The sequence below is a fragment of the Calidris pugnax genome, unplaced genomic scaffold (assembly GCF_001431845.1).
Source record: "Calidris pugnax isolate Ruff unplaced genomic scaffold, ASM143184v1 scaffold593, whole genome shotgun sequence".
Taxonomy (NCBI): Eukaryota; Metazoa; Chordata; class Aves; order Charadriiformes; family Scolopacidae; genus Calidris; species Calidris pugnax.
This window is the reverse complement of record NW_015092181.1, coordinates 168,804-193,611: the sequence shown is the minus strand read 5'-3', so window position 1 is coordinate 193,611 and position 24,808 is coordinate 168,804. Positions and strand designations below refer to the sequence as shown.

At 36.5% G+C, this 24,808-nt stretch overlaps 1 protein-coding gene across 1 annotated transcript in view; it reads left to right on the top strand.

Moving 5' to 3' along the window:
• Window positions 1–24,808, top strand: part of OTOG (otogelin) — a 99,159-nt gene that overhangs the window by 37,040 nt on the left and 37,311 nt on the right. Inside the window, exons 21-30 of the mRNA XM_014962251.1 lie at window positions 4,979–5,086; window positions 9,225–9,363; window positions 9,621–9,755; window positions 10,271–10,417; window positions 11,056–11,175; window positions 12,020–12,136; window positions 12,988–13,144; window positions 14,162–14,188; window positions 17,058–17,225; window positions 19,318–19,596. Of these exons, the coding sequence (XP_014817737.1) occupies window positions 4,979–5,086; window positions 9,225–9,363; window positions 9,621–9,755; window positions 10,271–10,417; window positions 11,056–11,175; window positions 12,020–12,136; window positions 12,988–13,144; window positions 14,162–14,188; window positions 17,058–17,225; window positions 19,318–19,596 (1,397 nt within the window). The remainder of the gene's footprint in view (window positions 1–4,978; window positions 5,087–9,224; window positions 9,364–9,620; window positions 9,756–10,270; window positions 10,418–11,055; window positions 11,176–12,019; window positions 12,137–12,987; window positions 13,145–14,161; window positions 14,189–17,057; window positions 17,226–19,317; window positions 19,597–24,808) is intronic.

The following is a 24,808-nucleotide window of genomic DNA, read 5'->3' as shown; positions in this document are numbered from 1 at the left end:
AAGTTAGTAGTATAAGGAATAAAAAATGAATTCTTATTTGGCTTTTGGTAGTTGTTATCTGTAGGTAGAGGTCATGTAACTTCTCACAGCTCAGCAGCATCCAATAGCCAACTCAGTATTTTACCAAGAGTGTCAACAGACCATCCTTAAAAAGAAAACAACATGATTGGAGAATGACCAAGAACACAGGTTTTTGGGTTCTAGCATGAAAGGAACTCTTACATGCTATTTTGAAACAATGTGCTCCGTTTCTTCCACATAGGTATGCTTATTTTTATGGTCAATGAATCTGTTTGAACCTCAAGAATACAGGACAGCATTGCTGTATGATTTTGTGTTTTTTTTGTCCCTCCACTATATGCTTTGTCTATAACTGTGTGAGCCACCTTTTCAGAGAGGATCACTGAGAATTCTTTTTCATATACTTAGGAATAACAAAACCGATCGATCCACTTCCCCCTTTCCTTCCTCCTCCTCCCCCCACCCCAAACAGAAAAAAACAAAACCAAACAAACCCAATGCCAAACAGCTGAGGTTTCATTTCACCAACTTTACAGCCATGGGTTTCTGTAGATGTGGTTTGTGGTTGACACTTGACAGAATGGGAAAAGTTAACTAGGATTTAATTTTCTTGGTACCACAGCATATGAATTTTTTTTCAGAATTCCAGACATTTCAGTGTTGACACACAGAGTTACAGTAATTAAGACATCATGAAACATTTGTGGGACCAGGTTTTGATGCTACTGTTCCAATATCCACCTCAGTTTCTCTCTTGAATGAGTGGTGTGAAGTTACGGGGCCTTTCTAGCCTGGATGCAACATCCTGTAGTGTGGGCAGGACCTCTACAGACAACTGTTATCTCTGACAGAGAATACTCTATTTTGTGCTGAAACTGGACTCTTCTAAATTTGGGCCAATTTAACCTTATAAGAATTTTTAGGTCTGTTTCTTCTTTCATCAATTACTGGTCTCATAAAATAGAGCTATGAAAAGATAGTAAACTGAAAGCTGTAGTATCCTGTAATTGTAATTAAGTTTTGTAACTAAGAAAGGAATATATTGCCAGACTTCTCCTCCAAAAATTTCTAAATTATCACTGTATTTCTGTGGTGGTGTACTGTATCAAATAACACATAAGGAGCTTAAACACATTCTTGAAAGGTTTTTGTAAAAAGAGAAAACTCATCGCTTTCTAATTTGCACAAAGTAAACAATGAATTTTGTCATTTTATAAATGTGACTATGAAGACAAACCTACTAATGGGGGAAGAATGCAATTCAGTTTCAAATACTTTTAGAAAACTAGTTTTTGTTAGAAGTCAGTCTCTTTTTTTCACCTTAAGAAGAGAATCATTGAACTTTCCGTCATTTGGTTTGAAAGGAAGACTTCTTTTAAATCTGGAGTTACTTTCTGAAATTGTTTCTATTACAAAAATGCATAATCTTTTAAAACTTGTTCATTAAATCAGAAAAATTGCATGCTAAAATACCACTAGCATAGTTATGGAGTACTTAACTTCTTGTGGGTTTCTTTGAGAAAAGTTGAGGATCTTGAATCAGTCAGGCCATCTCTCTTGGTTTTGTTTTGCTTCTTTTTTTTTAATCTCTGCTAAAATTCAAGCAGGTATTTGATCAGACAGTAAAAAAACCAACACTGGTGCTGCTGTTTCCTGGTGATGATGAGTTAGTGCACTGAGCCACCAGCTCTGGTCGAATCATCTTCTGTTAAACTGTTTCAGCTATAAAATTGTTAGGCTTATTCTTTTACTACAGATGAAGAATTCAGAGACCAGGAATGTACTCTGACATGCATGTGCAAATATGCATTCATTCCTCAAAAGCATAATTAATAAAAAAAAAATAATACACGCTCATGCCCCTGAAGTCTATAACTCTTTTCAGAAGAACCATTGATGATGGATCAGGAGCAGCTAGTAGTATCCACTTGGCCATTAAAAAATGGCTTTTTTCTTGGTATCTCACTTTCTCATGGAGTCGTGCCTTACGTGATTTTTAGCATTAAATTGCACCCACAGTCTTCTTGAAGAAAATAGTACTATTTGAGGGCGTGTAGAGAGAAGTTTTAATCCACTGTGCTTAATTAAAAATATTTTAACTTTGAAAACTTTGAATATTTGAAAAAAATGAAGTGATAACCCTGAAGGAGCATCGCTAGATGTGAGGTGCAGCTGAGGAGACATAGAAAGGTATTGAACACCACACCAATACAATGACAGTCCAGGTGATACTTGTGAAATAAGCTGGGACAAAGTACAAACCTCAGCCTTTCTTTCTCTGTCTTGCCTTGGGATATGTGCCACTTGATAATGACACAGTGTGTGCCACTTCCTACTGCAGCTGTGAGAGTTGCAGGTGCTTTCTGAGGTGACCCCACCTTATAGCCCCGATGGGACTGTGAGCAGGGTGTTGAGAGGCCCCTACTTCAAACCGCCTTTTCTGAGTGTCCCTGCCCCTCTTCTTGTATTCCTTCCCTACAACACAAGCTAAAAAAGAAAACACTGGGGGGAGGGGGAGAGAAGGTACTACTAAAACCTTGTTCTTTCAGTCCCTTTCCCTTTGTGTAGTCCCCATAGTATTTTTCTATTTAGAATGAGAGAAATTAAGACAGAGCCCCTCTCCTGCTTTGCTCTGATGTTACAGCAAAACCTGTACCCAGGTTTTACATGGCTCTGAGTATTACACTTGAGAGATAATTTTGCTCTCTTCTGTTCACAGCAATCAGTAGAAGGTGTGTGAGGCAGGAGCTTCCTTTTGCTCAAGAAGACTTCAGAGGAGGCACAGGCCATGGATGAGCCAAATTTTGAGAGGACTTTGTGCAGAAAGGTTGCAGAATATGCAAATCTAGATGAATCCCTGTCATTCTACATCTCACTCTCGTTTTTCTTCCTTCAGGTTTTTAAGCTGCTGCTGCTGTTTCTGTGGATTTTCTTTTTTAGGGCCTACTTTGCTTACTACCAGTAGGATGCTGATGGTAGAGCTGACTGCAGGGGGCCTGCCTAATATACAGTAAAGCTGCAGAGGTGCAGGTGTCTCACTGTATCTCAGTTGAAGCATCAAAATCAGTTGTTATGCAGAAAGATATAACCAGGATGCTTTGTCAAGAAAAATGCTTGATACTTCAAAGAGGAGCTGAGCAAAGCCTCTCTGTAGGGTAATTGTGGTGAATTCTTAGATCATTGAAATCTATCCATTGCTTGGCTCTAAAAGAGAGAAAGCTGTTATCACTTGTTTCAGCTGGGGTAATAACATGAGGGGAAAAAAACTGCATTTAGTATTACCTTGTCAGTGTGATGCTCTTTGTGTCAGAATGTGCTGTGTTTAGTTCTGAGCAGCTTTAAAACAACAGGAGTTCCAGTCTCATGGTTGATAGTCTTCAAGTGACACAATGGTAGAAATGAGTGTGGATTACAAAGAACACTTCACGTATTCTGGGGTACAATTACAGTTTTTCAGTTTAATGAGGGAGGAGTTTTTATGAAGTCTGCATGTTCTTATTGAGAAGAGCTATAGAGTTGTAAATTTCTGTCTGATAAATAACACACTGAAGAGTCTAAGTCAGAGTATGCAAATTCCCAGTTTGTTAATATAAGTAAATAAAATGTTCCATGATAAATGTAGTGATGAAATCTTTCCTTTTGTATACCAGGGAAACAAACCAGTGTCATCACCTTGTTTGTCATGGATGTGGCTTACATCTATGGCCTTTTGTCTATGATGCAGTGTCTTGCCCAAGTTTAGGGCAAGGAAACTGTTCAGGAAACTGTTAGGAACACAGGAAAACCTGTATAAAATTTGTATTACTACGGAGAGGTACTGGGATTCCAAACAAATTGCCATTGAAAAAGAAAAAAAGTTTATCATCCCAATAGCATCATTTTTAGAGACTGTATATTTCCCCATACAAATATATTTTAGATCTTAGCATGTTGAAACAAGGAGAATTGTAGATTGTGTGGTGCATGGATATTATTAAAAGTCACAAATATTTTACTTCAAAATTCAGACTAGTTGCTTTATTTAGTCTTGCCAAGCAAGAATGTCTCTTCTCTCTCTGTTATTGGTATCTTTTTTACATTTTTTTTTAACTTTCAGGTTTTATCTTTTACTGTAGGAGTTGTGATTACAAGCACAAATTTATAGCATTAGTCTTGAACTGTAAATAGGTGTGCATATGGTTGTCTGTGTTATCATGAACATCTCCTTTGAATGCGGTGAGGATATTTCTGCCAATAAAGTTAAGTATAATTGTGATTGCTTGCATCGGGGTCCCAGTTGTACAGGAATACATACTCAGTTAAGTATAATTGTGATTGCTTGCATCGGAGTCCCAGTTGTACAGGAATTTTCGTGCAATCAGCTCTTTTGATACTGATAAAATTATTTGCAGAGCAAGAGATGTGACTACAGCTATAGGAAAACTATATGCCTCTTTATATCAGGTGAAGAAAAGAGAACAAAAAGAAATCCTCATTAAAAATTCTTAAAATAAGCAAGTCACTGATTTTTGATAGCACTAGTATATACCACTAGAGCAAAGGGGCGTGATGGCTCCCACATGTTCTGGAATATCTCTTGGCTTTAGTTAAATATAAGGCTGAGTTATAAGAAATATGGTGGAATTTAGAGGAGGTCTGGAAAATTTTTGTTTCCCTGACCTTAACGTTTGTATGTTAATGACTAAGTCTTCACAAGGTTAATGGTTAAAGGGCTAGTGCCCAAAGTGCTAGCACTTACTAAAGATAAAATATTCAGGTACCTGTGAAAGGAAATTACTAAATTACTCATATAATTATTAATAAAACTGTGCCTGTTCAATTTCAGGAGATTTTAAATATTATTTGTTGTTTGGTAATAATAATGCTAGTCATTTAAAAGCTTAGGAAAATACTTTTGTATCTAGATACTAGGTGTAATTCTGCTGAATGTATTTTTTTGTTGTTCTTTTTTTGATAGTCTTGTTAAACATGGGGATGTGTGCTTGGACGCAGATGAATGCCCATGTTCATGGAAAGGAAAGGAATACTTTCCAGGTGACAAAGTCATTTCCTCCTGTCATACATGGTAAGCAAAGACCTGTTTAGATGATTTTTTTCATTTTAGGTGTTTGTTTATGGATTGATTATTCCTTCATGGTTTTTAATCACAACTTTCACACCAGATTCTGGTAAATCATCTACCCTAACTTTCTATTTACATTTGTTCAAAGAGTTTTTAAAGGGTCATTTATGTAGAGTTTGTTGTTTCAAGGAGCTTTTATGTAACAAAATATTTGGGATTTTTTTTTTCTAAAAGCTTGGTTTAGGAAAATTATTTTATTAATTATCTAGGTAATCTAAACTAATACTCCTTGGCCAGTGTTCCTAAAGTACAGGTAAAATCTTCCAAATACTGCAATGTGAGTGATATTTGTTAAAGCTTTTTATTTGTTTATTTTCACATTTGTCGTTGAATCTGAGCAGTCTGAGAACCCAAAACATAACCCTGTGGCCATAAGTATACACCCACTACAATGATAAATTAAGGAGAGTACTGAGCAACATCATGTACTGAGCATAGTAACAGATAAATTGGTTGCTAATTTTACGTGTGTGGATAAGATAACTGATGAATTGTCCAGCTTTAGAAGGAAGTGTTCTAATAGATGAGGGTTGAGAGGATCACTCAAATACCTGCAGAAAACCCGCTTACTGTCCAGTGGTGTAAATGCAGTGCAGAACCTATAGCAATGTTACTCTGTGAAGTTTCCTTGAGCACTCTCAGTAGAACGTGGTATGCTACCATTTTAATAAGCTTCACAAGAGCTAAGATGTGAAAACATACTACATCTGCATGATTCTGAAACAAACTTGTTTCTTGATGGTCCCTGCCTGTTTTCTTCCCTGACCCCTGCTGAGTGGTGCAAGCTGCCACTAAACAGCACTATTGGTCTCAACCACAGCCTCAGAAAAATCAGCAGTACTGTCAAGCCTATGGTAGCGGTGTAGCCTCCAGCTTTTCTGAGAGCAGTTCCTTCCTTTTGCCCCCTTCTTTTAGCTTACCAGGAAATTTTAACTGGTGTCACCTGGTAAACTACTGCTCCTGGCCTGCGCAGCTCAGTATAGCCTAGTGTGGTGAAGGCTTGTCCAGTCAGCACAAATCACTGCCTTGTCTGGATGTCGTTGCCCCCACCAGCCTTGTGCTGACTGCCTACCTCTGCCTCTCGTCAGGTCCTCAGTATCTGCTCTAGAAGATATTTGTAGTCCTTTGGTCGACTGGTGAAGCGACTTACAAGCCATCTCCACTGGGCAGGCAGGTAAAGCGACCCGGGTTATTCACCCCCTTATTTTCAAAGGCCTCTCCAATTGGACCTGATGTGGGATTGCTTGCATCAGAAAGAACTATTATATCCCATTTAATCTGTAAGAGACTTCACCAAAGGCAGCAGCAGTGCAGGCAGAAAGGCACTTTTTTCTGAGGCCAGGCCCTTCAATTCTGGTACAAATCCTTAAGGTTGTCATGGCTTTTCTAGTCTTCTATGTCCAGAAGCAAAGACAAATTAAGTGATAATGGCTTTTTGGCAATCAGTTGTCCACAGACAGATGGGAAGTCTTCAACAAGCTCTGCTTGATACAAAATGCATGAAGTCTTTGAGACTGCTGTGTGCGTAGGCAGGGGTGTATTTGATATGTCCAGGGAAATGTGTGCAAAGCATGAGAATACTCCTGTGCAGACAAAGGCTCTCAGGCAGTCATAGCAGCTATGACTTCAGTGTTACTTTGTGCACAGAAATTCTGTGCATTGATACCCAATCTTATTTTATTAATTATTATTAGCAGTATAACTAGTAACCTGGTTTGTCTATTGAACAGTAAAATGGCAAATAAAATAATTTCTAAATTTGGCAAAACTACCAGTGAGTTGCCAGTAACTTTGGACCCAAGCTCTAGGGTCTGGATGAACTATAGTTCTAGGTTTCCCAAGTTTAGTTTTCAGTGAAAATGCTTGAAATTGTTAGTGTGTGCTGGCAAGATTAAACACAAAAGGTTGTTGCACTAACTGAAGGTGTCAGTGCAGCATTTTGGTGCCATGTTGGGCAAGGTAAGATGGGCGGTGCAGTTAGCTGTGCAGGTTTGCTGTCAGATGTTGAGACTGCTGACCAAATGATGGTTAGTTTCTGTGATCTGCTGAATTGGCCCTTCTGTGTTCTTAAAGAAATACCTATTGGAAATACTTTTTTAGAAAAAGCTAGTCAAAGTTTGGAAGATGCTAGTAGCTCTGCTTTTTCAACTAGGACTGTCTAGATTCTGATAATTAAATGTTAGTTTACTTAGTATGAAACATGACCGGTGCAGAGGACTTTGAAGACATTTTGTACCTCTTAAGCCCTTCCGTCTGAGTGGAAATGTGTTAAGACTGCTGAAAAAGAAAAGAATAAGGAGCTCCTTATTCTTTACATGTTAAGAAATGTTTCTGCATGAGCCCTTAATAGATCAGCGTGGGGAGGAGGATTTGAAGAGGCCAAGAGTAAAACTGAAGCTTAATATCTTAGAGCATAAGAAGCAGCACTTACTCTTTTGCTCCAAATACAATTTCTTCTATTTGCCCCTCTTTCTATCAGCTTGGTTATGTTCCTCCTTAGGTACCGCTCTAAGGTGACTAGGGTTAGCTGGGTGAGTCCTATCTAGTTGTGTTTTGGTGCAACACTTTTCACACGTTGTACTTTTGACTTTAGACGTGTGTTTAGTGTATTTATACATGTAGTTATACAAAACACAAGCAGTGGGCCAAATCAACAATGGGATAAACGGAGTCTTGGAAAATGACTCCAGGTTGGTGCAAGTTACATGGTGAGGGAACAGAAGGAACCATGATGCTTCTTGCAATTGGCGCTGCCTAGATTTTCTAGATAATTGCTGCTTTTTTGAAAACAGTGGTGTTCTAATGCCATGATATCAATATGATCAGAAAAGGAAAAGTTATATCGACAGAAAGTTGTACTGACAAAAAAACTTCATACTGCCTGGTATTTCAGTATATGAGATGCCAAACATTAGTCATTTATAAAATATTTCTATAAGTCAAATAAACACTTTAGTTGTAAAATTTGAAGCATTCATTTTATAAGGAAATTCAAAATTCAATATTTTTGAAAATAAGCTTAGATATGTGCCAGAATTATATTGCATGCTGTATCTAGTTTAATCGATATTTAGAAATATAGGTGTAGTAGAGATACACCAGGGCACTAGCTCTACTATCTTTATCAAGGGAAGTTTTTTAAATGTTCAGGTGATTTAGAACCATTAAAAAAAAAAAAAGTCATTTAAAAATGACTTTTACATACAGGAAATGAAATTCTATCAATTATTTATAAATTTTAAGTCATTTCTTAAAAAGTTCTTTAGATTTTAAGAAGGTGATACAGAAAGAGACATAGTATCTAGTGCTGCAAAACCTCACTGTTAGGCAGTTACAAAACAAAGGTAATTCAGAAAGGTATGTCACTTGGTGGATGTGTGATGGCAGCATTTTGGTGCTTAAGGTGGCTGTAAACAGAACTTGAACTATTCTGGAAGCCCCTAGACTGTTAGTCTAGGGTTTGGAGGTGATAGTACCTAGGCATCTGGGGAAAAAAAAAATAATAAAAAGCCCGACAACCCAAAACACGATTCTTTGAAGGAACCTAAACACCAAAACAGTGCTACTAAAATTTTTCCTTTGTATTTCCGTGAAGTTCTCATTCAAGCAGAAAGTGAATAAAGACTGGGTAGTAAGACACATTGCTTGTTGATTCTAAGATTCAGCTCATATAGAAACAAATGTTCTGTGAGAAGCTGAAAATGAAAGCTTTATCTTTGCAGCACATTATTGATGTGAGTTACTAGAGAATAAATTTTATTACTTTGGGTGACATTTTCTGTTCTCTTGTTTCAACAAAAGAAATGCTCTTTCGGTATCTATATTTTTTGGAACCTATACATTTTAACAGGCAGAAACACAAACCGTATGAGTTCAGTATGTACATTCCTTCCCACCCTCTCCCTTCCCCAAGAATCAACTTATATATGCTGTTTCTAGTGAACATTTCAGAATGCTTCTTGCTTCTGTCCACAGCTGTCATACTTGCGTGCCTTTTTGGTTTTGCTTCTCAATGCTGTAGTTGTGATCATTTGCCTGTGGTTCCAGTTGATATTACCATTATTGGTCATACATTTTTCAGTGTTTGCCAGCATGGATCATTTCAATGCACCTTCCATCCTTGCCCATCCATGTGTACTGCGTATGGGGATCGGCATTACAGAACGTTTGATGGACTAACTTTTGACTTTGTTGGAACTTGTAAGGTTTACCTAGTGAAGGTGAGACTCTTTTGTAAAGCCTCTCTAAAACTGGATTTTAAAACTACCTCTTAAGCACTACTCTTCTACTTTTTTCTTATCTGTACGTTTTATTGAGTCCTACGTACTGTTTTTTTTAAGCTTTGATGTTGCTTGGACTTTGAATCATATGTAACCTAATAATTGTACACTGAAGTTTCTGCTAACTGAACTATATAACAGTATACGTATTTATATTAGTATATTTAAAAGTGGTATTTCTTTTTTCTTTTCTTCAGGGTACTTCTTCAACCAGTATTTCTGTTATTATAGAGAATATTAACTGCTTTAATACTGGAATCATTTGCAGAAAAAACATTTTCATTAATGTTGGAAAATCTTTTTTAATATTTGATGATGAAACTGGAAATCCTGTAAGTTTCAGCCTTTAACACTGATCAAAAGGTAGAATATGTACTTCTGAGTGTTTTTTCCTTTAATTAGTAAATACTTGCTGTGCCACTTATTTCAAGGAGCTGCTCCATGGATCTTTATACCTATCCATATGCAAGCAAAGCAAGTGGCTAAAATCTTCTGAATGCAATGATATATAACTAAGTGAAAATTATAACCAGGAACCTTAAGAACTTTTTACCTCCCAGATGAACCATTAACATTTTAATCTGCAGTCCAGTTGCTGTTATCCTTCCAGGAAATTTGATATAAAATCAATTTTTAAAATACAAAAATTGTTAAAATACAACACAGTTCACAATCAAATTCAGACCACCTTTGTTTAAGCATTTATACATATCCCTCTGTGGTCTTCTGCCAGGTTTTGGATTTCTGTCTGAGAACTCTGTCATTTGTTATATTTAAGTGTTTCATTTTCTGTCAAGTAAACATTTTGTGACATCCATTATAAAATGCCTTGTTTTATTTTGAACAGAGCTTATCTAGTTACATAGATGAACAACAAAAAATGCAGTTATGGAAAGCTGGATTTTTCACTGTTGTTCATTTTCCTCATGAGCACATCACGGTTCTTTGGGATCAGAGAACAACAGTTCATGTCCAAATGGGTCATCAGTGGCAAGTGAGTGGAAGTCAGCATTGTTATTGCTATTTCTTTGAGGTATTTGTGTAGGTTTTATTAAGTCAGGTATTATAATTATTCAGGTAATAGACAATGTGTCAGAAATCAGGGAGGAACTCAGTGGCAGAGTCAAGGTTAGAAGCATTCAATTACCTTGTCGATTAAAATATTTGTTCTTATTTAATTTTTAGTTGTTATTTACTGTCCAACTTCTGTAACAACAGAAGCAAATATCTTTGGGGCAACATTCTCCTTCAGTACTCACTCCTTATACAACTGGTGCACATGTTATTTTGCTGAAGCATAAAAAAGCACATATATAGCAAATAGATCACTTCTCTGAACAAAAGATCATCTCCTTTCTCAAGGGCTTGGAGATACTTAGTTGAGAGGGAATAATATTGATATTGCCAAAAAAAAAATCGCATCCATAACTGTTACTACAAAGAGCTGAACTGTTCTGGATGAAACTTAACTGTGAAAAGGATCAAAGTTTGACAAATTTATAATTAAGCAACTGAAGACAAGAACTTAAAAAGCAAATTTTGGGAAGGGTCATGGCTGGTGGTGTTTTGTGTCATGTGGAAACATGTTTTTAAATATATATATAAATATACATATATTGTTCTTTTCCCCAGGGTGAATTGACTGGATTATGTGGGAATTTTGATTTGAAGACAGTAAATGAATTGAGGACTCCAGATAATTTTGAGTTAACAAACTCACAAGAGTTTGGAAACAGCTGGACAGCTGTAGAGGTACCTAGTAAAAAGAATGTGTTTGCTAGTACATTTTTTGCTGTTACTTCGTATAATTTATCTAAAATTAGTTCAAAAGTTCATTCCTAGAAGTGTCAGGCAGGCAGCAATGCAAATGGCAACATCAATGGTTCTTACAGAGGTCATAATCCATTAAGGAGAAAATAATCACCTTTTTTTTTTTTTTTTTTTTCCTACAAGTGCTGTACAATATTCTGAATCTACAAGTATTTTTGATGACATTTGAACAGTAAAGTAGCCATTTTTTTATGTAATGAGAGAATTGTGGGTTCACTTTAGACTGTGTTGTCTGCTTAGCTGATCTTTCATAGCTAGGAATGTGAAACCATATCAATGCAAAGAAAAAATATTCTTTCTATATGCCATAAAGTTAAAATTGAACTTTTTTTGACATTGTGTGTCTAGAAATGTTCATATAAACGTTCCTCCATAGTAGTTAGAGTAAAAAGATTTGATTTCTGACACTTTTAATGTGTGTTGTCCAAGTCATCTTTATTCTTTATGTAAACTGGACCACTCAGGTGTAAGGACTGCAGATTGGGACTGCATGGCAGCTGTTTTTAGACCTATGTGTTTTTCTGCTGCTTTCAGACAAATAAAAAATTTCTTCAGATTGTGTAATTTTCTTCTTCTGCAGATTAGCATCCCCTTTTAATTCCGTATCTTAGTTTGGCTTTAGTTTCTTAAACAATGCATTTGCTTTTTTTTTTTTTTTTTAAAGAAAAAAAAAAGGAACAAACAGTAAAATCCCTATGCTTTGCAAATTCAAAGAGAATGTTGTTACAAAACAAGTTTCTCACCTTGACTTTGCTTTCCGGTTAAGTGTGTTGACAGCTCTGACATTCGAAATCCATGCGGTTTGAATCCCCTTAGAGAGCCATTTGCCAAGAAGGAATGTGGAATATTGTTAAGTGAAGCATTTGAAGCTTGCCATCCAGTGGTGAGTTGTGGTCACATATAGAAAGATGTGAAAATGAATGTGTCACTGGAGAGAAACTTCACTCTTCAGCTTGCATAACTTTTAATCTTAAGCACGGCTTAAAGAGTAGAAGTGTCAGAATGTCTCCTAGGGAGAAAGGAGACTTCATAGGAAAGACAATGAGGAATCTTGCAGGGTTGCTTTGTATGCTATTTTGGAAGAAAGTGGAAGCTGATGTTAAAGTTGCATTAATATAACATCGGTTTAGTCTACTGTATAAGGTAGGTAGCAAGTAAGTTCCTCATAAATGTTTAAGCATTACTTAAGTATTAAGTGTCAATCTGTGTAGAACGTGTAACAATTCAATAAGCAAATTATAACTGACAGGTTTTTTTGAAATTTTATCACTTAAGGCTTCAAAATAATCTAAGGGAAAAATCACAAATTCACCTGTGAAATTGTCTAATATGCAAAGAATGAACCCCTCTTGTGTGAAGAGTTTTCCATCTGCTTCATTATTTCTTACACTTCATAGATATCTACCTTTCTTAACACTTCTGAGATTTATTGATTTGTGTTCAGTTTAGAGAGAGTTTATCTTATTTCATAAACTTCTTTGTAGTTTGTTATGGTTTAAATATTATAAAACCATAAGAAACACAAGTCCACACCAACATCTTAGTGTACATGTTCTTAATGGGTTGTTGATGTAATTGGGTTACTAAGTACTATTTCAGGAAACATTTAAATTAAAATCTTAATACTTCAAAGTCTTCTATATTAGATTTTGAAAGAGTTGTAGCTTTTTATTGAGGTGATTGTTGCCAATGTCTCTATGATATTTGTTTGATAAGTGAAATTTATATTTACAGATTGATGTCACCTGGTTTTACTCAAACTGCTTGACAGATACATGTGGTTGTAACCAAGGAGGTGACTGTGAATGTTTCTGTACAAGTGTATCAGCATATGCCCATCAGTGCTGCCAGCATGGAGTTGCTGTAGACTGGAGGTCCCCTAGAGTGTGTCGTAAGTTTGCTTAACTGGCATCGCAAGTGGAAGCCACTGCCTGCTCTCATGAGACCTAGACCTGAAAAATCAATCTCATTAATTTAGCTGGGCCCATGAATTGAATCACTCAGCCACGCTGGCAGGAAGATGAGTGGGTGCACCTCACTGCCCTCCGTGCTCATTTTGGTCTAGGTGGCTTATGTGCTGCTTTCCATATTTGTAGGTGGTACTCTGCTGTTTTTAATTCCTTGTCTTATGATGTAAAAGGAAAAGTCATTGGAAGTCTATATTAGGATATGACATGCATCCCCGAAACCAAAGTTACAAAGTCTGCAGCTCAAGTAATTTTCATCTTCAGGAGGACTTCGGTTCTTAACAGGGTCTTGGAAACATAGCTGCCTTACCACTGTCTCCAGAGCAAGTGTAAAATATAAAGGTTTTTAACCAAGTAGGTTTTTAAACAGGACTTCATTATTACCTTAGTATCCCTATTCAACAACGCTTAGAAGTTGTAAAAAGATATGAGACCTTTTTCTATGGCATCTAGTGCAAATGCCTAACAGGAGATAGTCATTTCCCCAAAAATACAATAAAAATGGGAAAGGAATGGAAGGAAAAAACCCATTTTTCTTACTTTGCAGTAACACAGAGAGAGTATGCAGCTTGATCAAAGTCACACAGTGAATTTGCCATAGAGTGAGAGGGTAACTTCATTTTTGTTGGAAGTGTGTTTTAATATATGGAAAGACAGCACAGCTTAGTCTTGACCGCTAGAGGTCACAAAAAGACAGCTCTAAGAATGTAAGCCATACTATGTCCTGCTAGAAAACAGTATTATATTTAAATCAGTGTATTTTAAATTAATATTTTATTTAAAGCAGTAAAGTAAATATTTGCCAATATTTTCTTTTCTTAATAAGTGTTTGTGTATAATCTAACTTGGCCAAGTGTTTGGCTTACCTCTTAAAGGGTAATAGAAAACCTGTTTATCTGCAGAATGCCTGCAACTGCATTTCTTTTCTTTTTGTTTTTTAGCTTATGATTGTGAATATTTCAACAAAGGTAAGTTCTCAAAGAGCTGATAAAATTTCAATAGAATCTTTGTTTTTTTATATAAGTCTTCGTACTTTGTAAAAATAATTCTGTTAATGAAAAGAGTTGCAAGTGATTGTACTATTTAAATAGCCAGGATTCTATTTCACTGGTTTATGTTGCTTTTTCAAAGGGTTTTAATTTCATAATCTTCTTTTATTCCTGGGCCTTTCCCAGAAATATGCATTTAAGGATCATGATTAAACAATTAAATCATTAAGTAATTAATAGACTATTCAACCCAATAGTACTAGTGGTACTACTTGTTTAAGGCATATAGCAGTTCAAAACTGATAGCCAGTGGGTCTGTTAAACCAATCATGATCTCCTGTGGGGAGGTAGCTCTTAAGATAGTTCAACTTTCTGTGCCAGAATGGGGAATAACTCTCCATGTTGGTATGTCTGACCTAGCTTTAAGTTCCTGAGTGACAAGCATTGCTGCTGCATTAGAATGGCTCTCAGAGAGAGGTGAAAAACTTGCACAAGGTGCTAGAGCAAATCTTGAATCTGCACAGGGTGCTGTACTGCTGTGTTAACACTGGAGTCCATATTCAGTCTATTTTCAAGTTATATTGTGAGTGTCTGGATAGTTTGACATTGTATACATACAAGCACTGCAAGCCAGCCCGATGTGAGGAATGATCAGGACTCCTGCTATTTATTCTATGTATCTTTTTATCAAGCTCATGTAGAAGCCTGTCTAGCCAGATGGTTCATGATGTTTCAGTCTTCTTTTAAATTCCATATAGTAGCAGCTCGCCCCAGAAAGATCTCAGAGAGGGACTGAGTTTAAATTTTAAGAGGTTTGTGCAACATGCCAGACCCAAATGATATGGCCAAGAAACTTATATTTTCTGATATATGGCTGCTGAAAAGACTTTGAGTGGGGTCAAATTGCTAATACAGTGGAATTTTATCTAAATCACTATTTAAGCCTTTAAATTAATTTAAATAAGGGCCAGTTAAATTAAAGAAGTGAGTTGCAGTTTTACATTTCCTTTATGGTTTGTTTCATTTTATAAATGAAATACAATCTGATACTAGATAATCTTGTTGTAGTTGTAACAGATTGAAAGTTCAGTGCCTCTAACGTCTGTAGTAGTAGTGAAGTTAGATGATAACATGTACTTTTGAAGTGTGTTATTAGTTTTACTTGTTACTGAAATCTCACTGACAGAAATTATTTAAAATAGTGGAGAGCTGCGCATGTGACCAGCTTGTAACAAACATGGTTATTGTCTACTTCTCACCCCGAATCTTCCTACTGTTTGTTAATCCAGCTCATCAGTATTCAACATAGGATATTTCAGAGCTGCCAATGGGGAAAAAATTATGTCTATACAGAAGATTTTATTCTCTAACTCAACTATAGTAGCATTCCCCAGAATTACTTAGTTGTGGAGACAGGAAGATTAAGGCACTATCTTAGACCAGGGAGAGGTTTTCTCTATGTAACTTTGTCATGCATCCAGAGCGAAATAGTTCCAGTCCTACGAGAAACAGGAGCAGAAGTCTTGTCTCTGGTGAGGGGAAATTCTCAGCTGGTAGCTGTGGTTTTTCAAGTTTTGATGGGCCTGAGATAGGAGACTTAAATGTTTAATAATATTTCCAGAACACTAGATGTTTTAAGTAATTTTTAAAATGTTCTTCAACTCCCTGCACTGGAGGTAAGCAGGTATTGCTGTACATGTTTAGCTAAGCATGGGCTTATGTCCCAACTGGCCACCTATTTACGCCATTAGAATCAAAACTCTGATTGTAGTGCAGCTTCTTTAGGATTTCAAAACTCTTAATAAATTTTAAGATTAGGGAGAATCAGAATATGAGCCTAGGCTGAAAGTTGCAGTCCAAACTTTTGATGTGTTGGAACACAAGGGTCAATGGTATTAGCTGCAACTATCAACCAAGAAGTTCTGGAACACTTCTTCCTTAAGTGTATGCTTGCCATGTCCTGCCTTGTGAGTAAAGTGGTAGTGAAGTCAATTTCTCAGGTTTGGTCTAAAATGCCTGGTTTTAACTGATAAATTTAAAAAAAGTCAAATAACATTATTTTAAAATTAACTTTAAAATAATTTTCTGCAGTAAAATTGGAACTGAATGAGAAGGTGTGGCATTGTAAGACTTGTGAAATGATAACTTTGCATGCTTCTGGCTTTTTTACTTATAAGTAAAATATGACCATTCCTTTGCTTATGAGGCTGATATCTTCCTGTCTGACTTTTCAGTGGTTACATTTCTATCTCTGCTGTTCAAGGAGTTCTTCAATATTTGATGACAACAAACTTTTATTCCATGCAAAATGCCTCATTTTGGACACTAATAAAATAGTTTTTAAAGAACAGTAAGAAGCATATAATCAGTTTAACCATACAAACAAACAATTTAGAGGGATCCCAGGGTGGTCTCTAAAACACTATATACTTCTAACTCAAATAACTGAGGAGTCAGCTGACTTTAATAAAGTGACTGTGAAGCTTAAGTAGATGAGAGGGAGGGAAAAGAGAAGGTAATCGTGAATTTTGGAAATTTAAACTAGGCGTTTTAGCTGACTTTAATAAAGTGACTGTGAAGCTTAAGTAGATGAGAGGGAGGGAAAAGAGAAGGTAATCGTTAATTTTGGAAATTTAAAAAAGACAGTTTCAGAATAGGTATTTCCTGAAATTTTGTTTTGATTCTGTTTTGATTGTCATTATAGTTTTGTGCATGGCCCCTAGAACTGTTTTCAGAGTGCAGAGATGTGTTTTTATTTATGTTCTATATTGTAATATTTATAGCTCAAGCATTTGTGACACTTGACGTGAGAGGTAATTCTGGCCTTTTTTTCTTTTTTCTTCAACAGCTCTGGGAAAGGGCCCATACAAACTGGTCAGCTACTTGGATGGAGAGTTTATAATGGCAGTGAAACTGGTAGATGGTGGTGTTTTCCCAGTGAGAGAAGAAAATACTCTTCCAACACACGCAGTGAGCTTTATGCTGACTTCAGGACTTTATAAACCAAAAGCACATGGTAAAGTCACTGTAGCCTAGAAGCTTATATAAGGCAGAGCAAATTCTGCCCTTGAATATGAGTCCACATTTAAGAGTAGACCTGGGTCAAAATTTTGTTTCTTTTTGTGTCAGCTGATTTTGCACCTTAATGTTGTCTGGCAAAATTTTCATTTGGTTGGGTTTAATTAGATGATTGTAGCTCTATGAACAGATACTTCTAGTTGAAAAGCAACAGCTCCCTCCCTTCCCTCCCCCACCAACTTTCAGCACCAAACTGCTGTTGTAGCCTAGTGCTCCAGATATGTTTCTCCCTCCACCTTTCATCTGGCAGAACTGTGACATGGGAAAGAGTGGGAGAGAATTGATACAAGAAAAGTACTTCCTAATTCACTCACTTTGCTACCATTGCTCATTGTCTGCCCACTCGTACAGAGATGCCCATTGGCACTAACCTGAGCTGTGTAAGGGTGGGTACTGTGAATTTGTCTTAAGGTCCCAACTTAAGTTACCACTGAAGGAATATGCTGCTTATTCAGCAGATGGAAGAGGTCTTGCACACCTTCAGACAAGTAGAGAAAGCTTACAAGAATATATTCAGCACTTTGTCACAAGGATTAAATGCTAGAGTTGTCTTCATACACAACTTTAATGACCACAGAACACTTGAGTCTCAATATAGTTTTACTGCTCAGGGTCCCCTGAGCAGCTCTTTGGACAGCCTGAAGGTGGCTGTCTTTGTGTAATCAAAGAAGGGATATGGGTCGGTTGAAAAAATGAAAGCACTTGATTAGTAATACTGCTATCTGTAGAACTGACACAAGAATTCATGTAACAGAATATCTGGGGCCAGATTTCTTTTATTAGTCATAGTTTTTAGACAGTTGTACATTACGTTCAATTTAGATTTGGAAAAGGAAGGTCAGTCCTACTGTTCTATTCCGATATACAAACCCCCTTATTCAGAATTTAACCTGGCAAATGGAATTTGTGCCTTATAGTCCAATTTGAGCGAATGGCATTTCATCGTTTGGCCACAGAGCAGTTTGTACAATCAGTACAATATTTTTCATACCCATGTCTACATTTATATGATGCATTGTTTTTGTTCTTTGGTCCCTCAGGAAAATTGATGTGTTTTATCAGTTTCAGACAAATTGTGAACAATGGAAAGTTTTGGGCACTAAAGCACTGATTTGGTTATATGGCAGATATCACGCTGACTGTCCGTTGATACTTATCAAATAGCTACTTGCTACAAACAATTAATAAAAAGATATTCACAAGTGCCACTACGTTTTTCAGATTAGCTGAAGCTTTTATGCTCAGAAAAAAGTTAGTCTTCCAGAAGTGTTATACCAGAATGTGATAGTATATCTGTTTAGTAGAGATCACTTTTTTTCTATGCATTCTTTTTTTCAAGAAGTGCTACCCAGGCCTGGAAGGGCTAGTTGAGTTTACAGTAGTTTAATGGTTGTTTTCAAGAGAATAGCAGAGTTTACAGGAAAATAGAATAATTTTGTGAGCAAGAGATGCCTGTAACAGGCTCAAGATCTGCCACTCTGCAACTGGTTGTACAGATGCTTGCTTGAAATCAGCAGTATTGTTTTCAGGGTTAAGGTATCATGTGGGTAAATTGGACAGAAAACAGACTTTGCTGTTAACATTCTTAGGGAGAGGGCTAGAGATCTGACTGCATAGAAAGCTGAATGCAAAATACATTTTCATAATTTATTTTTAATGAAAGGATGAGCTCTTAAGCTATAAATTCCTGATGGCCAATGTTACTTGTAAAGCTAGTTAGATGAAGTTTTTATTTTTATTAAATAAATGGCTTGGTGTGACTGCAGGGCTATATTCCTTTATCCTGGTGTTGACAAATGCCTTAATCTGCTTGTTGAAATCTGTAAGGTATTTAGTAAACTAAATATCCATCAGAATGTTGCACTCTGAAATCCATATAGATTATACTTTCTTACAAGAATTAGGCTGTTTTCACTGGAAAGGCCAAAGTCAGCTTTCATTGCTCATGCAACTAATATCACATCAAAATGAGTTAAGTTTATGATGCATATATCAGCAGCTCAATAAGTTCTGTGTTTTTTTTTTTTCAGATTCTAACTTGATTTCATTTGAAACAGCTGAGAGACCAAACTATTTTCTTCAGTTGGTCTCCAATAATACTCTTGTTCTTTCTAAATGGAAAAAAACCGAAGAGTTTCACAACAGATCTACATTTATTATTCATAAGAATACATGGCTTTCAGGATACAGTTCCTTTGAGTCATTTGCAAAACCAGGATACTTCATCCACATTTCAGCCTCTTCAGTTGAGCTTGTGAAGTACCATCATTCAGAGGAGTTCAGACTGTCGACCCTTTTTAAACTTGTAGGTAGGTAACTAAAGTTGTATTTTATGAACAGCAGTTTTCTCCCTGTGAAAATAACAGGCTAATTGGTATTGATATTTTCAGATGTGCTGAGATGACCCACAGCTCCCAGTGATGTAGGGGAGAAATAAGCAGTCTGTGGTGTGCAGGCTCATAGTCTTCCCTGAGCTTCATAGTGAGGATGAGATGGCTTTTGACGAGAAAACACAATTAAATAGCCTAACACACAACTTGCTATATTTCCCAGCTGGTTTTCGAAGTACATAGCCTAGTGTATAGTTTCTGAGCAATACTTGCTTTGTAGGTAAAGACTTCAGAAATTCTGAAGGAGTAGAAAACTCATGCTGATGAATAAGAGATTCACGAAAGGAATAGAAAAGAACTGAATGCATCTCTAAAAGTGAGGGTCTGTGGATGATGTTTTCTCCTCCATCCCCACTGGTTTCTGCCAAGAGAGAGTTTTCTGTACAGTGCATTCTCATTGCAAGCCTTGTGGCCTCCTCAGATGTTACGCCCTCCAGTGCTAAGGACCTTGACTGTAGATCACAACTCTCAAACCTCATGTTTCCCCTTAAAAACAGCCTGACTTTTATCCATGTACTCACTCATAGAGGCTCTGCCTTTTGAGATGTTATATCCTAGTGTTTCTAGTGCCATCTAAGTGGAGATGTATGCCTCCTGGGGATCTAGATGTTCATTTCTCTAACATTTCTTGGACACCTACAGCTCTTGAAAACACAAAGTAGACTGCTGTGAGAGTGTTTCTGCCTACTTGAGAGATTCTCATTCCTGCAATAGTAGTTCTTATTCCACTGAGACATCAGAAAAGCAGGAAATGTTCTTGGGACTCTTCGTAGGAGCTGGATGCAGAAGTTGCTCCTACAATAAAATTCCAAAAGCACTACAGGTGCTTATTTTTGTGTTCTAAAGCTTTTATTATGCTGTAATTTTAAATGCATTAGTAACTTGTTTATTTGGGTAGCAGAAGTATATTTAATAGGTATTCCTGGCAATACCATTTTTTAAAATCAGTTCTTCAGTCTCTGAAACCACAATTTGTTTTACAAGTAAAGAAAGAAAATGAAATACTGTAACAAGTGGAGGATGGCCTGGCCATGTTTTACAGTGACCAAGTTGAATCTCCGTACAGACAAATTTGAAGGAGGCACTGACTTAATATGACAGAAGAGGCCAACTGTATGCCTCGTGGAGCTTCTTGTTATCAAAACATTAAATTAAAGTGTTAATGGTGGCATTGTGAATCTGCCGATGTTTTGCGGTGCATTATGCTGACAGCCTAATGCAGCTGTTGACTGGCACACTCCAACTTCTGAAAAAATGACAGATTTTGTCATTGCCAAATGCCTGTTGCCTCTTGACAAATGCTTGTAATCACAGAGCTGTTGAGGTTTTCGAACAGCAGAGTTATAGAGCTAATGCTATTACCAGGATGCTCGTACAGGATTTCAAGCAAGGAACTTTTTTTGGCCATAACAAAAATATCTCCTTAGTCTTTTATCTTTGAGAGAGGAATGAAGAAGGTTAAAACATGTTCCAATTCTCAGTGGTCGTCCATTAACACAGAGTGGTATGTCTTTTCAAGTGTGAAGTCTTTACCCTCCAGTCATTATACCAAAAAATGCTATCTATGCCAATGGAAAACTAAAACAATTTACCTCAGCAAGTGGGATCAGATCAAATGATCAAGAGGCATTTCATTAATCACCACATCCGAGGGCTTGGGTTTCAGAGTTTTATAAGCAGAGAAACACAGGGCTCGAATCTTTCTCCAGTGTACTTTCACAAGGGCCAGCCTGCTGATGTAGGGTAATTACATGGTCTAAAAATACAGCAGCATTTGTTTAAGTTAATGGAAAAGTTACACCAGCTCCAGAGTGCACAGGCAAAAGCATATTGAGTTTCTTGCTGACTATTGTAAATGCTTTGCATATTAGATCAGAAACTCTTGAACCAGGAACAGCTATTCCTGCGGAATCAGAGGATAAATATCGGGAGCAGAATAATAGGCCCAGTAAATCCCCTTGGCCAGAAAGTTCCTCATGAGACTTCTTCATGCTCTGTGACGCACATTCAAAAGGAAGAATTTTAAATGACCTGATCACCACAGCAATAGATACATGTTTGTTTAAAGTCGGCTGACGAGTCACTTTTTCCACTTTCATAGCAATAAATATTGCCACATCGAAATACTCTGACTATAAACTGCACAGATGTGATGGGCTTACACTGCGAAGTATTTTCCGTAAGAAGTCAGTTCAGCTTCTAAATTGGGCTATTTTCATTATACTTAAATTCGTCTACTGTCCTGTTCCCACAAACATTTGAGAGTTTGACTTGATAACTAATTTTGAATATCTGAGTATTCTTACTCACAAGAAAATACTTTGTTGTTGTTCTAGGCAGGAATTTTTACCAGCAATGTTGAATGTATGCATTCAGTGAAAAGAAAGAATACACTTAATCTTACCAGATCGATAAACACAGAGATGTCTTGTAAAAGCAATAAATTCACTTCTGAAATTGTTGGGAAATTAGTGGGTGTTAGGGAGCTGATGATCTTTTTACATTTTTAAATTAATGAGATCAACCTAATTACCTCTTAACTTTCATAGAATTAGCATAATATGCTTCACCATTTTAGGATCACTGAGTTAATTTTATATATACTATGAAAATGTGATATGCCCTAAATAAATCCTACAGCAAAATTCTTAGTAATGTTAGTTATGTGCTTTGATAGCTAACTTGCTGTAAATATAAGGCCTGTCTCAGAGAGAATTTTCAACTAAAAGTAAAATCTTAAGATACAGCATATATATGCACACTGCACAGAGGTATTTATCAATGTTTAAGTTTGATACAGGGCATTTTTCATTGCTTTTAATGTTTGTATCTTAATTAACTGAAACACATTCATAAACATAGTACAAAAAACTGAAAATGAAATTAATTTTAATGAAAAACATTTTTTACAAAAGCATCTTACATCAGATTTATACATGATATTGTTGACAAATATTTTAACTTCAAATTACTCTTGCTCATTTCCATCAGTAGAATTAATTTTCCAGAGTGTCCTGTTTTACTTATAATGAGTTGCTCTTAAGTTTAATATGAGCTTATATGCTTTGTTCCAGCCATGAGGCCTGGGACTGGATAATGTTGAGCAACTGCTGTGGTACCTGCAAATCCTGGATATGTCACTGAACGCATCTGCTCAGTAGCTCTTGGAATCAGACTGAGTTTGCTGTAGAATTATAAGGTCTTCCCTATTTATAACACAAACACAAACATTTGACCTTCCTTTTTTGACTGAATAAATAGGAGAAGATTAAATAGTTATGTTGACAAGATTATATTCATCTAACATTGTAATAGCAAACTAAAAAGTATTTGAGAGGTAGATGATTACACCTTGTTTTCAGTGATGTTTTGGCTGGGCACAAAGTTAATTTTTTATTTTTTTTTACCCGCTGATATTTGCTTCTATTTCTCACTGCAGAAACTTAGAAGCCGTGGACAGAGTTTGTTAGTAGTTTGTGTGTGTTAAGTGGGTAGATAGGATTTCATGTTTCTAAACTTGTAACTGAGGAGATAGGCAATCTACGTTACTAAGCAGAGTTTTGCTGCTGGTATAAATAGAATTAATTCTAAAGCAAATTTTGTCCCTACTAGATTTTTTAAAATCTTTGGGAAAAGTAGCAAAACAGAAACCAGCGTCAGGTGAGAATGAAAATCTGAATACTATTTTTTTCATTATTTTAAAAACTGCTGTTTGAAATACAACCTTCTATTAACACTAGAACATCTCAAATTTTAGTTTGTGTTTTTTTTAAAGTAAATAGCCATTTTTTTACTATAGCATGAAATTCGTAATATGCATATTCTGAGCATGGCAAATTTTGTCCCTGTAAGTAAAAGTCAGCATAGAAATGAAAAATGCAGGATGGACTTGTAAACTGTAGGAATTGTCAACAAAGAAAAAAGGGGCCAAGTTAGTAAGAGAGGTGTCTGTGACTCGACAGAACATTACAGTCTGACAGTGACAAAAAGTTAAAATTCTTCATTAAATGGTACCAACTTTTCTTATTACCACAGAATTATTTTTCAAAGCCACAAGAATGAATATCATAAGTTACAGTGAACAAAACGCTTTTCTGATAGCCAAGCAAGTGAGAAAACAATGGGGTTAGGACATAGCTTTTAATATATTGTCTTTGGGAACTCATGTACCTGCATTCATTCAAAAGCTTTCTGCAGCACTGTAACATGTTCATGTGCTCAGCTCCTTTTAGGTAAAAGAACTGTGGGCTCAGCTGCCACGTCCACTGGAGCAATTGTCATCCAGAGCATAATTTACCATTTTCTGAAGGATTTGCTGTGTCACTGAACAGAAGACAAATGCTGGTAGACTTCACCAGGAGACACATGGTTATTTTCAAATGCCATGACAAATCCTTTTGAGGAACACATGCCTGATATAAGAAGCTTGAATCGTTCTGTAAATTGTGTATTGTTCTTTTGCTGGGAGTGAACTGTACTGTTGCACAAAGTACAGTAAGCTCATATTACTAGTTGCAGGAGGGGAAATTTCAGTATTAAAAAAAAATGGGAAGCATGTGGTGAAGGTCGCTGATTAGCATCCTGGCTAGCATAAAGCATTCATGCCATGATACTGGTGAAATCCCAGGTTTCCAAGCTGTGGTGGTTTCTGCCATGGAATAACAGCATTGTAGTAACAATAACGCTGAGATTGGTCTGGGGTGGAAGTTAATGTCTACAATCGATGCGGAGAGTGAAAGGAGTATTTCCCTCAGTTTAGGGAGATGGATGCTTGAATGGCCTTAAAGCACTTTGTTACTGCTTTTTCTTATACCCTAATGGTTGTAGATATTGGGATCATAGTTGATGAATAGATGTACTAAAAAGAAGCAAAATAATGTATTATTTTAGCTAGCTATAGAGATACTTTGTTGTTCTCTTGGTTTTGCCTTGAATTCGTGTTCGCGCAGAACACAGCTCTGTGCCTGTTTCTCGTTCCATTCATTTTCTGTCTAATCTCTAGTCTAAACCCCTCAAACAGTAACTGCATCTTGTTGTGGTTTTGGGTTTGGGTTTTTTTTTTTTTTTTTTGTTGTTTTTTTTTGTTTTGGGTTTGGGTTTTTTTTTTTTACACTGGCTTTTGGCACAAAAC